We start from the raw sequence: 16,695 nt of genomic DNA on the forward strand, positions 1-16,695 counted from the left end.
AAATAACAGCATTCTCATCACTTATTTCTTCAATACAATATGCATGTCCTTCATTCATCCCTTTGTGGAACTTCAACGCACTTCTGCTCTCCCTCATATTCCATCTTCACAAGCATATCCTGTGCGGAGATTGAATAAAAAATTAGTTGACACTAATTAACGGCACAAATAATCCAGTAAACAATTGCAGCACAGTAAAAAAAAAGAAAGAAAAGGAATCCTCTTTGAGCCATTACTTGTGTAAAGTATTTTCCCAAAAGACAAAGACACAGGCAGCAGGTAATACTGAACTAAATGTAAAACCACAACCTTTTTCATTTTTACCCAAACCGTGTGCACAAAACTCTGGAGGGATCTATGCTACCGTAGAATCCAGTCAGGACGTCTGGTACTGCTGTTTGCTCGTTTTTTTTTTTAATGGGCGATCGTTTTCAGGCTTCAAGTAGCACCATTATACCAACATTTCACATTCTAGACATTGTTTTAGGTGTATTTGACCAAAAGTTTGACTGAAAATTCACATGCAAGCTTTTTTTCAAGGCTGTGGTATTTGCCCGCAAACAATACCTTTCAGCTAGCTAAAACAGAATATTATGCTATCACCGAGCAACATGGCTAATGCCTTTCACACAGCTTTGTCTCAACTCCAAAGAGCCACAGAAGTAAAAGCTCATAATAATAATTGAAACAATCTTTGAAAAAATGATTTACCAAGCATGGCAAACAACTCAAATATGTAGAGCAAAATGTTCTGAAACGGCTTCACTTCAGCTTCGATTGAAGCCGTGCTGGGGGCGGAGTCTGTGAATTTACTCTGTTGGTGTCATAGCCCCTCTAGGAGTTCAGAGTTAATGTTTCCATTGTAACACCTCCAGATTTGACATAGAAACACTCATTTTTAACACTCGATTTTAACTACTATCATTTTACACCTCAGAGTTACATTAAAAGAATGTGACTCTGCTTAGAGTAAAATTAACTCTACTTTTGCAAGAAGACTATTAACACCAAAACATTTAACACTTTTGAATTTGCTGTGTAGACTTGTGCATAACAAGCAAGTGAATAATGCAGAAAACAGATTTTTAGACGGGAAACTGTTCTTGGAGTACAGAGAGAGACCACGAGCTGTGCATGAAGTGTGATTTTATCGTGGTGGAAGCAAAATAGCAAAAGTCAGAGGGAATTCATGGCTATGTTTATGTGAAGCGTAGTTTGGATCTTCTTTTGCTGCTGGTTCAGTCAATATTGTTTGGAGAGGTAAAAACCTACAGCTTCAGAATCAGCGCAAAAAGGGCGTAAAACACAAGGCCCGCCGACAGATCAGAACCAGCGAGCTGTCGGATTTCGGCCCTAACCGTGTCCGTGCTGTCGGGTGAGAAAGGCCACATCTCACTGATTCTGATGTGTCGGCGGGTCCGCGCTTTGTGTTTACGTCTTTGTGCATAATAGCCTACGTGTATCTGCTGTCATTTACTGTTTTAGCTGTTTGGTGGTTGTTGAAATTTAGTGAAGTTTAACCTGAGATTCTGGCGTTTGGGGCAAAATAAATTTATATTAAAAATCGATTCAGGATTTTAATGAATCAATATCACGTTATCCAAGCTAGAATCGATTTTAATCGATAATCAAAACCCACCCCTAGTAACTGTGTAATCATGCTTATGTACATCTGGATAATGACACAAACTTGTGGCGCTCCACTTTTTAATAAACTAAAAGACATTATAGAATCTGTAGTGTTGTTTATTTATATTATGGTACTTATCAGTTGTGATATTTATTACTGTGTGCATACTTTATTAGAAGAGAAAAAAAATCTCTTCCTTGCTGGTTCCATCGAAGAAGAAATGCTCAAGTAACTGTGTAGCACGTAGGTAATCCAATTCCACAACACAGTGTGATGAGGGAATCAGCTGTGTTTTGCTGCCCATTTTATTTCGAATCTGGCGCGAACCGGCGAGCCAGTTCCTGAATCAGTCACGTGGTACGGACTGCCCACGAGGCCTTGAACGTCACTGCATACGTAATCAAAGCGAGCCTCGATACGCGCTTCATAAAAATTCCCCCGAGATTACTCGACACGCTTCGAAGCTTCGACACATCACTACCTCTCACATCTAAAGGTAAGTGTCAAGGTAACTTTGAACTGTTCAGTCAATCTTGAGTTTATCGAAGTTTTCTGAAGGACGCTTTCTGTTGCTCTCTGTGAGAGAAGACCGTTAAAGGCGAGGCTCTCCAGAGTGTAGCAAAACAGGAAACCACAGCTGGGTGTGTGTAATGCTGGGCTTATGCTGGGCTTACACTGTGCGATTTTTGGCCCATTTTGAGCCGATTTTTGAGTCGTGCGACCGTTTTGGCGATCGGCCCGATTTTGGCCTTCGTCGTGCATCGCGTAGTATACGTGGGCTAATGCTGGGCAGACACTGCGATTTTTTTCAGTCGCGCGATTCAGCTCCTACTCAAACTGTACGTTGACTCGCAGGGGTTAGAAGTTCATAGGTCACGGTGCAGGGTCTCACACTATACGGCCCGATGCTCTGATGCGACCTGAGTGCTCACACTGTGCGTCCATAAAATGAAGGTTATAACGGAAATTCTGTCGCTCGCTATCCCTCTGTCTTTCACTCACACAGACACACCACCACCATCAACTTTGCTAAATTGCTAATGAAAAACATTGAGCAGCAGTGTAGATCCAACTATTTTCACGGTTGTTGTGGTCGTGATAATTTTGTGAGGCCACATCGAAAAGGCTCGGATGAGCTTTCCAAAGTTCTACAAGTTGTGCTCCCATCGCTTGTGTCCAGATCACACATGTGCTGTGCCGTCTTTTTCGCTGACATTTGTGTTTGCGCGTGCGCAGTGTGACAAACTGCAGTGACACCCTGGTCAGTTCTTCTTTCATTGACTGAAGGGTACCAACAATTTTGTCCACGTCTACGGCGCTACTCCCTCGGACCGAGAAACCCCTCTCTCTCGGGTCTGGGTGACGGTATTGCTCTTGAGCTCATGTAGAGCACACTGTCCTTGCTAGAGACAGATGAAGGCGGATTCCTCTTCACTCAAGTCTTCCTCCGACAGCTGGCTTCACCAATTCACTGTTGCTGGCTGCAAAGGGTTACTACTCACTTGCAGGAGTGGCCGCAACCACTGGCAATAAGCTGCTCTTTATAGAGGACTCATGCTCGGGGGAGACGTTTTCTGGTCCACCCTCTCTCCCAGAAGAGCCCCAGGAACGCTTGTGTCATCTTTGCATACCTCCACAATTACATATTGTTTAGTCTTTAAAAAAAAAATTGAGGTTTTCCGTGTACCACCAGAGAGAGACTAAGTACTACTAGTGGTATGTGTACCACAGTTTGAGAACCACTGTTCTAAACCATGCTGTGAAACTCCTGGGGACCACCCCTTAAGGGTGAGATTAAAAGTATATGTGTATGACTGAGGGGCTGCCCCTCAGATCTGCTCTGGGAGAAACATAAGAATGTAGAAGAGGTGAAGGGAGTGTGTTTTTAAAAAAAACAAAACAAACAAATACGTTCGATAAAGTGCTTTCGGTTCGGTATGCATATGTATCGAACAATACAAAATCTTTTATTTGTTTTATCAACTTTTCTTCCAACGATGCTGTCTGTGTTGAGCGCTCAGTAGATCTGTGTTCGACTACCCCGCCTAGGCTGCACTGTCGAGTGCAGATCCACTGAGCGCAGCGCAAGCTAGCAAGACAGAAGCCAAGCTCGTTGCAATATGGCAACTGCCTCAACGCTACCCGAAATTGAACCTCCCCCACCTTCATTCAGATCTGGCGTTTGAAACTATCGTGATGTTCATGTGAAGCATGACCCTGATGGTAAGCGCGTCATGGACAAAAGTAAAACAGTATGTCCGATGTGCCACGCAATGCTCAATTGGTGGGAACTAGTGCGTTATCGCAGTTAGCTCGTTAACATGTTGATGCCGTCCAGCCCCACGCACACGATCCATGGTAACTCGTTAAGGGAGATTTGCAGCGTTATGGCGTTAACGTCATTTTAACGAGTTTAACGCTGACAGCACTAGTGGGAACACAATGAATATGACTACACATTTATGCCGACATCATCCTAGTGCAAAGACAAGTGGAAGCAGACAAAAACAACAAGCACACATGCCACAAACGTTACCAGAGTCATTTAGGCAGCCGTTAGCACATGATTCTCCTTATGGGGACCTGATATGTTTAATATGCTGCTGAGAGTATAGCCCAGAAGAAGCGTATAGAATAGCTTTTATTTTGGAAAGAGCCATTTCTCTGTAATAAACTCTCTTTTCCAAAGATGAGTGATTCCTCAATCAGATTTATTTATTTATTTATTTTTGTTGTTTCATCAACATTAAATTTAAAAACTGTACTTTTGAGTTAAAATATATATTTATAATGTTAATAAATGACTAATTAAAAAGGCATGAACTTTTTTTTTTTTTTTGTATCGAAAAAGTATCGAACCGTGACACCAAAGTATCGAACAGAACTGAACTGTGAATTTTGTGTATCGTTGCACCCCTAGTTGGAGGTAAAAGTGCTATAATGAAAAACATTTCAAGAAAATGTAAAATAAATGTATTCCAGGATAAAACACAGCTGTCTTTGTCTTAACGCTGCAAATCGGTGTGTCGGCCCACTGGGCATTTGATTCTAATAACAGGCCTCAGTCTCTCCTGCTACTGGTCTGCATACTGCTAAATTTGGTATCGGTGCTCAAACCTTTTGTGTCTGTTTGCCCACCTCGGGAAGCAAAAATTTGTTGAACATATGAAACACTTTGACTCTTCAGTGCAGTGTGGAGCCTAACAAAGATCTGTTTTGTGTCCCAGCTGATCAGCAGGAGGAGAAGAGTCTGACGGAGCAGCAGAGGAACATTTTCAGCTACTTGGACTCAGCTCAGCCACTACAGAGGAAACAATGAGCTCAACACAGAAGGTGACAGACAGAGCAAGGCGATATGACCAAAAATATTTATCACGATATACATTTGAAAATTTGCGATAACAATATAGCTGACGATATAATTGACACTAGACAAAATACTTTACAACTCCACGACTTTATCAGTGCAAAAAAACCCATCAATGTATTTTCACTTAAACAAGCAGCTGTTTTTTATGTGCATTAAAGTTATATAAAAATTTAACAGTGCAAATACAAATGCCTTGGAGCAAATGTCGGCCAATTTCCTCTGGAAAATCCTTTTGGTTAAACTGTCAGCAAGCAATTTGCATTTGCACTGTTAAATTTTTATATAACTTTAATGGACATAAAAAACAGCTGCTTGTTTAAGTGAAAATATATTGATGGGTGTTTTGCACTAATAAAGTTGTGGAGTTGTAAAGTATTTTGTCTCGCGTCAATTACATCGTCAGTTATATTGTTATCACAAATTTTCAAATGTATATCGTGATAAATATTTTTGGTCATATCGCCCTGCTCTACTTTCATGTTGTTACTGTTTAGGCTTAAATAGGTTTGATGTTTGGTGCCTTTTTCTTAATGTAAAAAAAACCCAGTATTGTTCAATCATTTTGTCAGCAGCTAATAAGACAAACATAGGATTTATTATCACTGAATGGTTATGTATAAATCTAGAAAAAGTGTGTGTGTGTGTGTGTGTGTGTACGATCAGGAGGGATGGGCATGATTTTAGTGTTTGAACAGTCATGAATTATTTTTAACAGCAGGTTGGATGTAATGTGTTAGAACTACCAGCAGGTGGGGATAAGAGACCTTTAAGGTGTTTGGTGCCACACTCCACCTTCAGGTTTAAAACTAGTGTTAATGGAGGGAGTTTGAAGGTTGAGTTTGTTCCACAACTGCATTTCACTCACTGCCTCTGTTTGTATCTCTGTCACTGCAGGACCAACATGGAGCGAGAAGTCAGCGCTCTCAGGAGGCCGACAAACCTCACAGAAGAAAGGGAGAGAAAACATACACCTGTGACGAGTGTGGGAAGGATTTTACTTTGAAGGCTAATCTAAAACAGCATCAGGTCATCCACACTGGAGAGAGACCGTTCAGCTGTGACTTGTGTGGAAAGTCTTTTTCCTGGAAGGAATCCCTAAAACAACACCAACTCATCCACAGTGGAGTTAAAGCGTACAGCTGTGATCAGTGTGGCAGAGCTTTTACTCACAGTAGCAGCTTACAGAAGCATCTAGTTACCCACTCTGGAATTAAGGCATACAGCTGTGACATCTGTGGAAAAACTTTCAGCCAGGGAGGGCACCGAAATACACACCAACAGATCCACACCAGAAAGAGACTCTACAAGTGCAGTTACTGTGAGGTATGTATTTATATTGTTATCTTGTCATTTTAGCCTGACTGTTTGGAACAACTCTGCTCATTAAACTGTGTTAGCATGTTAGCAATTCTACTGCATGGAAAAGCAGCTCTGAGTGATTATTCAGATTTTCATGTCAGTTATGATTTTAGTATTACTGTAGTATTATGGTGGTAGTATTGTAGTTATTGCAGCCCAGTAAACTGAGTGTGTTAACTGAAACAGTCAAATGTAATTGGACGTCTGCAGAGATGCTCTTTATTTCAGGCGACGTTCAGGATAAAAGTGTTGAAGGACTGACTTACACTGTCTTTGTGTCTTTGTTTAGAAGCAGAGCGACACAGATGGATCCAGTTCTCAACCCTGTCATCACCGTGGTGGTGGGAAAGACTTTCGTTGTGACCTCTGTGGAAAAACTTTCAGCCATGAAAGGAGCTTAAAAAGACATCAACGTAGACACACTGGAGACAAACTGAAATACTGCAAAGAATGTGGGAGAAGCTTCACCACATCGCATCACTTAAAACAACATGAACTGATTCACAGTGGGGTTAAAAAGCACCTCTGTGATCAGTGTGGGTCATCCTTCATCACTGCAGGTCAACTTAAAAAACACAAACGAGTCCACACAGGAGAGAAACCATACAAGTGCAGACACTGTGACAAAAGCTTCTCACAATCAGGTCATCGTAACAAGCATGAACGTACACACATGGAAGGAAACTACAGCTGTGACCAGTGTGACAAGAGCTTCAGGAATCTCAGTTCATACTCCGAACACAAACGATCCCACGTTACTAATAAACTGTTTCACTGTTACCAATGTGCCCAAACATTCACCTCATTGTCTGCTCTGTGCAAACATCAGCGTGATCACTCAGGGCTGAAATCACTCCCATAACTGGATCACAGTGAATCTGAAGAGACAGAAAGATCCTCTGGTTTCAGTGTCAGACTCAAAAAGCTTGTGATCAGGCTCCACAGAGTTCAGATAGAATCATTTAAACTTGTGTTGAACTGAACTGGTTGCTGGGCTGAACTTCTACATAATACAGATTTACATGGGATCTTATTTTCTGTCGTTTTACTGAGTCAGTTTTGTCCTTTTTTCTCTGTCCTGGTTTTGCTCGTCTGTAAATAATTGAAACTCAGTCAAATAGTTCATTGTTCTCCAGCAAAACGTTTTGGAAACTCATGTTTAACCTTTAAACTCTGACATGTTTTAGCACACAAGGCTTCATCGGGGAGTTCACTCATGATTGGACCATGAGAATAAAGGTTTTTAGTTCTTTCAAAGAGAGTCTTGGAGGTGTTCGATGTTTCTGTTTTTTCTACATATAGGAAGAAACTATTTTTCTAGCTTTGTGTAGTGTGGAAGTTTTTAATGTTTCTTTCATCTGTGATGTTCTTGAATGTGTTCACATGAAGATGGTACAAATAAACTGTCCTTTTAGCTTTAGCTCCTAATTTATTCATTATTTGTGGATGTAACACAGCAGCAGTGTCTTGATTAACACATGGAGGGCTCGGGATCTGATGGTGTCATCTCTCTAATTTGCCCACTGCGTAAATCTCACTCTTTGCCAAGAAATTGAAATAAATCTTGTTTCCCTGCTGGATAGTGATCCACTGTAACTCTGCTCCTCCTTCCTGTTTAGGATTTCTGTGGCTGAAGTAAAATTCCCTCCATCCATCACTTATCCCAGCTAACCCAAAGTAAAATAAAGTTTTGCTTATCGTAAAAAAGCATTACAATAATGGGCATTACCAATGCAAACTGAATAATACAGAAGATGAAAGAAGAGACTTGGATCAGTTAATAAAGCTCATGATCTCGATTCATTGTGGCTGCTACACAGATACTTCTGGGTCACTTCTCTCAGTTAGGAACCTTCCTCACCAGTGGCGTCGTTAGGCCTATTTTAGGGGTGCTGAAGCCTCCCTAAAATAGTCTTAAGCCCCCCTAAATAATTTGGCGGGGTTTTTTTGTTTTTTTTTTTAAACTTATTCGATTTTTGTTTTTTTACAGAACTTGCAGACAAATTCAATATAAAGATGCAGGAATATGAGTCTAAAGAAATAATAATATAAACCTGTCGCTATTCACACAAATATGATCATAACTCGGTTGGTCCCTTTCGCTTTACATTGTTAAGGTAGCGTCAGTGCTTCGTTATCCAATCCGTTCCAGTTGTTCACAGGGGACATCCACATGACTGAAAATCCAGTCCTCGTTTTCACTGCTACTTTACACTCCGCTCGTATACACCTGCGGACACACTAGCGTACATGTGGCAAACGGCAAGAAATCATGGATATACGCAAGTTTTTCAAGAAAGTAAGTCTTCATCACTGGCTGGTAGTAACAATTAGTTAGCTCCAGCTAACAGCAGAGAGTCCCATGTAAATAATGAACCAGGTGCTCCCCATTTTGATAAATAAAAACCTGGCTAGCGCACTAAGTTAAATTCTTAGCATAATGTTAATTTCTGTCACTCGTTTTAGCTCTGAAAAATCGAGCTGTGGTATGGTTATCATCAGTGGAAATAATAATAATCACTCCATCCCCATTAACCTGTAGGAGTCAGGGCAGAGGAGCACAGAGAGGCAGAGGGGAGAGACGTCTGCTGGAGAGGTGAGTCAAAGGATGGAGTCATTTGTGATGCAGACAGTCTGATTAGAATTTTATGGGACTCAATATGGATATGAAATATGAAACATTTCAGTCACGGTACAACATATAAGACCTGTTTAACTTGAGCTTTTATTTAGGAGAGTCAAGGTTAGAAAGTGGAGAGAGCAAAGAGAGAGAGATATATATAAGTCAAATTAGCCTGACTCACATATTTTTGAGAGTTCTATTTTAATATTACTTCAATTCAAGTAATTTAGTAATATTTTTCAGGGCTTTAAATTGCAACCATTTTAGTCACATGCGTGCTCAAAATATAATGTTTGTAACTTCAAAATATTTGGAAGCAACAGAAGTCATGATATTAGCAATTTACATTACAATTCAGTATGTTTTAATGTATCTTGAAGGGTGAGGCAGAAGGGGAGGCTGAGGGAGAAAAAGGTCAACAGGCAAGTTCAAGTCAGAGAGAGCAAGGAGAGACAGAGGAGCTGCAGCAAATGGATCGAGAGGCAGAGGAAGATCAAGTTATTACAGAGAGAGGAGAGCAAACAGGCCAAGAGAGGGAAAATGATGAAGCAGCTGCAGCAACTCATTCTACTACAGGGTTTGATTTAGGTGACAAAGACACAAGGCCCAGACAGGTGAAGCTGAAGAGCTATCCAGCTGATACTTTTGGTACACAGAAGCGGGCATTTAACCACAGCTGGTTTGAAAAGCACAACTGGTTAGAATATTCAGTCAACCAGAATGCAGCTTTCTGCTTCCCATGTAGAGTGTTTGGCAAAAACATCAAACATGATAGTTTGGTCAGTAGCGGTTGCAAGAACTGGAAGAAAGCTTTAGTCATCTTTGGCAAGCATGAGATGGCACAAACACATAAGGACAGTGTTGTTACATGGAAAAGCTACCAGGGAACTAGCAAACAGGGAAACGTTGCACAGGTGATAGCAACTGCAAATGTGAGTGAGATAGTCGAAAGAAGAGAGTATCTCAGACGAATTGTTGCAGTCACCTCTATGTTAGGGAGACAGGGACTCCCTTTTCGTGGCCATGATGAAGGTGAAGACAGCCCAAACAGAGGGAATTTTCTTGCGTGCATGGAGCTTTTGAAGGAGTTTGATGCTTTTCTTCAAAAACATAATCCCCCATCAAATGCACAGTATATCTCACCAACATCCCAGAATGACATGATTGGAGGTGTACAAGCACATTTTAGAAGGCTCCATCCTGAGGCTATCTATGTGCATTGTTATGCTCATCAACTCAACCTGGTTTTGTGCAATACTTGCAAGGCTGTCCCAGAGGCTGTGGAGCTTTTCAGCTTGTTGGAGTGTGTGTATTCTTTCTTCAGCACCTCCCTAGTCAATCATCATAAGTTCATGGAGACTCAGGCAAAGCTTGGATTGACAAAAACTGAGCTTGTGCAACTTTCAAACACTCGCTGGGCATGTCAGTTGCGATCAATCAGTGCAGTTCTTGAGACATTGCCTGCCATTTTGGAGTGCCTATCTGCAATTGGATCCCCCATAGCTGTTGGTCTCAGAGCAAAGCTCTACAAGTTCTCAGCAGTCTATGCACTACTGATGTTTTAGTCGATTCTGTCTGTAACCGAAGGACTCCACAAATTCCTGCAGAAAGAGACTTTAGACCTGGCAGAAGCTTTTATCTGCAAACAAGCTGTGTGTGACACACTTAAGGGCAAACACTCAGATGCATTTGCTACAGAGCTGTATGAGAAAACCAAGGCCCTGTGTAACACCCACAGTATCCCTGAACCAGGTGCCAAGACAAGGCACAAACAGAGGAAAATGGAGGATTTTGTCCTGGAGGCAACTGTGGGTTCACGCACTGAATTGAACAACTCAGACACATTGAAAAGAGAGTTACTTTTCCCTTGTGTGGATCGGATGGTTGGCGAGCTTGATCAAAGATTTTGCAGTGTAGATGCAGGGCTGCTAAAAGGTGTCCAGGCATGTAGTCCTGAATCTGAGAACTTCTTGAGTGAACCACACTTGAATGAACTTGCAAAGCACTACAGACTTGACCTGAAAAAAGAGGAGGTTCTGGTGGCCAGAAACTTTCTTACCCGGAAAACAGAGGCTGGATGTCCACCCAAAAATATGTTGTCTGTGTACAACCTCCTTGATTCAGACATGTTTCCCTCTCTGAAGGCAACCATCCAAGTTGCCCTAACAGTGCCTGTCAGCAGCTGCTCGTGCAAACGGTCCTTTAGTGCACTGCGTCGGCTGCACTCCTGGCTGCGTCAAACAATGGGTCAGAAAAGACTTCACAGTCTTGCAGTCATGTCTATTGAAAAAGACACGATTCAGCATCTGAGTCACAACAGAGTGATTGACCGATTTGCCACTCTTAAAAACAGACGTCATTCTTTGATGCTTCCACCCACCAAGTAACTGGTGATTGCAGCCAGAAAAATGTACTTTTTTATTTTCAGTTTTTTTTCTTGTTATTGATGCGGCAAACACATTTCCTCTGTTTTTTTGTTGTACTGTATTATAAAGCAGACTGAAATAAAACAATAGATCTATTGGTGGCCTAGGATGTTTAATCTGTCCAAAAAAGTAGGAAAACAATTTCTCAGTCTTTGTTTTCTGTTTGTGAAATTTTGTGCTCATTCACTACGTTCGTTCATGTCGTGTACATCTCTTGGGGGTTAAGCCCCCCCTGTCCTTAAAACCTAGTGACGCCCCTGTTCCTCACCAAAACTGACTGTTGGACCACACCCCTGGTTTCATGAGAAGTTGTTTCAGCCATGATTTCTCTTCCTGTATTTCAGAGTAAAGACTGAAGTGACAGATGGAAACATGTTTAAAAAACGCAATGTGAGAGAGACGTTGAGGTCCTTAGAAGTTACCCTGGGTTTTTCTGTCACCCTGCTAGATGTTACACACCTTGTTATTGGACTGATTTCTACTGCTGGACTACTCCTGGGGAGAGTAACAATACTCTTACTAATTAGCTCCCTTTCACACCTTTGGGGATATTTATTTTTGTGCTTGCAGCGCTGTGAGCCAGAACAGCGAGAGAAAAATCTGCAACAGCGACGAGCCGAATGCTTAAGTGAATCCCAGCAGCTGCACATGTGCTACGCTGATTTAGAGGATATCTTTGCTCTTCATAATTCATAACTTCATAATTACACCCTGTGTAATTATGAAGTTATTGAGCTGCACATACTTTACGACCTGCTTAAGTTCGAGGTCACAGCGTCTGTAGAGCAGCTGGAACATAATGAAGTCTACAAGGTTAAAGTTTTATCTTCACTTGTTGTTCTCTCTGCTGCTTGGTTTGATGGATCTGAGAGCTTTTGTTTTTATTACTGTTATTATAATTATCATTAATATTTTACTCTTTAAAAGCTTTAAAATAGTGTTTGTCTTTTGAAAAGTTGATTTAAGAATTGAACAGAAACATCTGTCATAAAAATCGCCCAAAGGCACAGAGACAAACTCAAAGGATGCAACCTGTAACTTTCTCTTCCTTCATGTCAGCACCATCATCGATTATTTATATTAAATGCATATAGCAACAGTAACACTTTAGTTTGGATTTCATAATTTCTGTAACTGGAAAATATTATTTTGTTTAAAGACAGAAGTGAGTGCGTAGTTGCAACATTAAAGTGAAATATTTAATAGTCTAATAACAGATTATGTGTTGAAGCTGTCGTTTCAGGAGGAGAGAAGCTGCAGAGAGGCGTGTAAGACTGCAACTCTGTTTCCTGGTCCCAGCTCTGGATAGTCATATTTTAGGGGGTTTAATAAATGTGTCCATATTTCAAGAAATGAGAGCTGCTCCATCCAAAGTGGGATGGATGCCGTCTCTCCTAACAAGACCAGGTTTCCTCCAGAAGATTTGCCAATTATCTATGAAGCCCACATCGTTTCTTGGACACCACTCAGACAGCCAGCAACTTAAGGAGAACATGTGGCTAAACATGTCACTCCTGGGCCGTATCCCAAAGGCTGCTCGAAATGCGGCCCTCAAATGTTTCCTTCATTTCCCTGAATTTTAAAGATGTGTCGGTGTAGACTTCGTGGCCCAACATATCCCAGATTGCATAGCGCGGCGGTGGGTGTGGATAATTTTGCCGAAAAAAACGGTGGAAGCGGAGCGGCCAAAGTGTAAACGTTTAAAAGTAAGTACTGTTATGATGTCTCAACAGGACCTGGAAAAACTAGTCCATGCATTCATTTTTAGTAGGCTTGATTATTGTAACAGCATCTTTACAGGTCTACCTAAAAAAATCAGTCAGACAACTGCAGCTCATTCAGAACTCTGCTGCTCGAGTCCTCACTAAGACCAAACAAGTGGACCACACCAGTCCAGCTCTGAGGTCTTTACTCTGGCTGCCTGTCCGTCAGAGGATAGACTTTGAAGTTCTGATGCTGGTCTATAAAGCTCTGAATGGTTTAGGACCAAGATACATCAGTGACCTCCTGACCCAGTATGAACCTTCCAGATCCCTCAGGTCACCTGAATCCGTTTTTTTTATCAGTTCCCAGAGTCAGAACCAGACACGGAGAAGCTGCATTCAGATTTTATGCTCCATATATCTGGAACAAACTCCCAGAAACCTCAGATCAGCTGAAACACTCAGTTTATTTAAATCCAGGTTGAAGACTCACCTGTTCTCAGCTGCATTTGAATTACATTTTGAATTGCATTTGAATTGCATTTGAACTACACCTCTTATAAGGTGTAGTTACACACCTTATAAGAGAAGCACATGAGAAGAGAGGCGACCTAGCTGTATTGTGGCTGGACCTAACTAATGCGTATGGGTCGATCCCACACAAACTGGTTGAGCATGCTTTGCACCTCCACCATGTCCCCAGCAAGATCAAGGACCTAATCCTGGACTATTACGCCAATTTCAGGCTTAGGGTCACTTCTAGGGCAGTTACTTCAGACTGGCACCGACTCCAAAAAGGTATAATAACAGGCTGTACCATCTCAGTTACGCTCTTTGCCCTGGCAATGAACATGGTGGTAAAGGCTGCGGAGGTGGAGTGCAGAGGGCCGTTAACAAGGTCAGGTGTTCGTCAGCCCCCTATCAGAGCCTATATGGATGACCTCACCATTACAACATCATCAGTTCCCGGGTGTAGGTGGATCTTGCAAGGTCTTGAGAGACTCATCTCATGGGCAAGGATGAGTTTTAAACCTTCCAAGTCAAGATCGATGGTACTGAAGAAGGGCAAGGTGACGGGCAAGTTCCGGTTCTCAATTTCAGGAACCATTATTCCATCCATAACGGAACAACCAGTTAAGAGCTTGGGGAAACTCTTTGACTCCAGCCTGAAAGACTCTACTGCTATTCAGAAGGCAAATGAGGAGCTGGGAGCGTGGCTTATTAAGGTGGATAAGTCCGGCTTGCCTGGAAGATTTAAAGCCTGGATCTACCAGCATTCCATCCTGCCCCGAATCCTGTGGCCCTTGCTTGTCTATACAGTTCCAATAACTACTGTGGAATCCCTTGAAAGAAAGATCAGTGGCTTTCTTCGTAAGTGGCTGGGACTTCCCCGCAGTCTCACCAGCGCTGCCTTGTATGGGACAAGCAACAGCGTGCAGTTACCCTTCAGTGGTCTCACAGAAGAGTTCAAGGTGGCTCGCACACGAGAAGCCCTACAGTACAGAGATTCTAAAGACTGCAAGGTGGCATCAGCAGGCATTGAGGTAAGGACAGGAAGAAAGTGGAAGGCTGAGAAGGCAGTTGAGGTGGCGGAGTCACGCCTAAGGCAGAAAACACTAATGGGGGTCTTAGCAACAGGGGGAGCAGGCTTGGGGTACGTCCCAAAGGCCCAGGTCAGCAGGGCACAGGGAAAGGAGAGACACCAGCTACTCCAGGAAGAGGTCCGAGCAGGTGTGGAGGAGGAGCGAGTAAGCAGAGCTGTAGGCCTTGAGCGGCAGGGAGCATGGACAAGGTGGGAGGGCACCTTGCAGCGCAAGGTCACCTGGGCAAACATCATGCAGGCAGACTTCCACCGGATCCGATTCCTAGTGCAGGCAGTATACGACACTCTGCCAAGCCCAGCAAACCTCCATCTGTGGGGAAAGCGCGAGACACCTGCCTGTCCCCTGTGCTCTGGAAGAGGGACCCTAGAACACCTCCTTAGCAGCTGCCCAAGGGCCCTGGCCGATGGTCGGTATCGTTGGCGGCACGACCAGGTGCTCAGAGTAGTTGCTGAAAAGATTGCCTCAGCAATCAGCACCAGCAAGCATCATCATGCTCCGAGGAAGGCAATCTCTTTTATTAAGGCTGGAGAGAAACCCCAGGTGCGCCCACATTTGACAACTGGCCTTCTCAACACAGCCTCTGATTGGCAGCTACAGGCTGACCTGGGTAAACAACTAAAGTTCCCTCAGAACATTGCAAAAACATCACTCCGGCCAGACTTGATAATTATTTCTGAGGCCTCAAAACAGCTGATCATGCTGGAACTCACAGTGCCCTGGGAAGAGCGGATTGAGGAGGCTAATGAAAGGAAACGAGGAAAGTACCAGGAACTAGTGCAAGAGTGCAGGGGAAGGGGCTGGAAGACTTTCTATGAGCCCATAGAAGTGGGTTGTAGGGGCTTTGCAGGACGATCACTCTGCAAAGTCCTAGGCCGGCTGGGCGTGGCTGGGGCAGCCAAGAAGAGGGCCATCCAGGCTGTGAGTGAAGTGGCAGAGAAAGCCACAAGGTGGCTGTGGATTAAGAGGGCTGATCCGTGGGTAGCTACTGGTACGCAAGTCGGGGCCTGATCACCCCCGGCTGGGTCGCCTGGGCGAGGGTGTATGATGTTGTGAGACCCGAAACACCTGATGACCCTAGGATACATCACTGAAGATGCGTACCAGTGCATCCAGGAGATGTGTCTTTATAGAATAAAGCACCAAATCCACACTTTTAAGCTTAAATTCTTTTTAATCAATTTTAAATCATGCTTTTTATTTTTGTTTTTTAATGTCTCTGTAAAGCACTTTGAATGACCTTGTTGTTGAATTGTGCTATATAAATAAACTCGCCTTACTGAATACTATGTCACTTATTTATGTGCAAATGTTTAATAATGAAGAACATTAAAGCATTACTGTTGGCCACATGTCGGCAAAGTTATGTGACATTAGTGATGTTTGTACTAACTTGGTTTTAAAGCCTTTAAAATATTCGCTGTTCAATAGTCGACCTTAATCTTACAGAGAATGTGATGATTTTGTGGATAATTAAAGTCAGTCATATATCCACAAACACAACAAGCTGAAAGTCAGTGATGCTGCTCGGTTTGCAGTCCTGAATATCACGGCACAAGCAGGATTCACTGCACTGTTAATGTTAGCTATGTTATATTGCTGCCTCTGTTTGGTGGTGTCGAGCCAAACGGACTTTAACGTGTGTTTGAACGAGCTGACGGTTCACTCGTTAAGCTGAAAGAAAGATGCCTCCGTGCAAGCTTGAACATGTTGCGTGTGCCGTCGGAACTGGATTTCAGTCTAAACTGGTGTCCGTGTTGGTCCTGCAGAGAATCAGAGTTGGAAAAGTTGTTAATGTAGCAAAAAACAAAATGTAATGCATTTTGTTCATAATCTCTTTAAAGTCATGATCTTTTTTTTTATCGCTGTCACTGGAGTGGGTAAATGAGTCTGCAAAGTTAAAAAAACAGATTTACATTTATTGTTTATTACTTTTATCGTCATCATCCCATTTATACACATTTAAGAAATAACGTGTAAAAT

At 42.5% G+C, this 16,695-nt stretch overlaps 2 protein-coding genes and 1 long non-coding RNA gene across 4 annotated transcripts in view; 2 read left to right on the plus strand and 1 right to left on the minus strand.

The window, feature by feature from the left end:
• Window positions 1-2,006: 2,006 nt before the first annotated feature.
• LOC146662537 (uncharacterized) lies at window positions 2,007-8,045 on the plus strand. Of its 2 annotated transcripts, none has more exons than XM_085419223.1 (4): window positions 2,007-2,126; window positions 4,858-4,963; window positions 5,895-6,323; window positions 6,652-8,045. In XM_085419223.1, exons 2-4 carry the CDS (start codon window positions 4,946-4,948, stop codon window positions 7,219-7,221), a joined length of 1,017 nt encoding a protein of 338 aa, XP_085275349.1. In that variant the 5' UTR covers window positions 2,007-2,126; window positions 4,858-4,945; the 3' UTR covers window positions 7,222-8,045. The 2 variants fall into 2 exon arrangements, with proteins under 2 accessions (XP_085275349.1, XP_085275348.1); XM_085419222.1 differs by having other exon boundaries at window positions 6,649-8,044.
• A 5,770-nt stretch (window positions 8,046-13,815) lies between these two features.
• LOC146662538 (uncharacterized) lies at window positions 13,816-15,936 on the plus strand. Its single transcript, XM_085419230.1, has one exon. It carries the CDS (start codon window positions 13,957-13,959, stop codon window positions 15,721-15,723), a length of 1,767 nt encoding a protein of 588 aa, XP_085275356.1. The 5' UTR covers window positions 13,816-13,956; the 3' UTR covers window positions 15,724-15,936.
• A 26-nt stretch (window positions 15,937-15,962) lies between these two features.
• The window catches only part of LOC146662539 (uncharacterized), a 29,801-nt gene continuing 29,068 nt past the window's right edge, over window positions 15,963-16,695 (minus strand). The window contains exon 3 of the long non-coding RNA XR_014913396.1: window positions 15,963-16,475. This is a non-coding gene — a long non-coding RNA (uncharacterized LOC146662539). The remainder of the gene's footprint in view (window positions 16,476-16,695) is intronic.

The sequence above is a fragment of the Rhamphochromis longiceps genome, linkage group LG9, assembly GCF_057381845.1.
Source record: "Rhamphochromis longiceps isolate RC_006_pf linkage group LG9, R_longiceps_female_GT1.1, whole genome shotgun sequence".
Classification (NCBI taxonomy): Eukaryota; Metazoa; Chordata; class Actinopteri; order Cichliformes; family Cichlidae; genus Rhamphochromis; species Rhamphochromis longiceps.

Bases quoted from the DNA above. Each gene is read 5' to 3' on its own strand.
- LOC146662537 (XM_085419222.1), top strand. The intron at 6,324-6,648 runs GTATGTATTTAT...GTCTTTGTTTAG, and splicing joins ACAAGTGCAGTTACTGTGAG to AAGCAGAGCGACACAGATGG.
- LOC146662538 (XM_085419230.1), top strand. From the start codon at position 13,957: ATGAACATGGTGGTAAAGGCTGCGGAGGTGGAGTGCAGAGGGCCGTTA.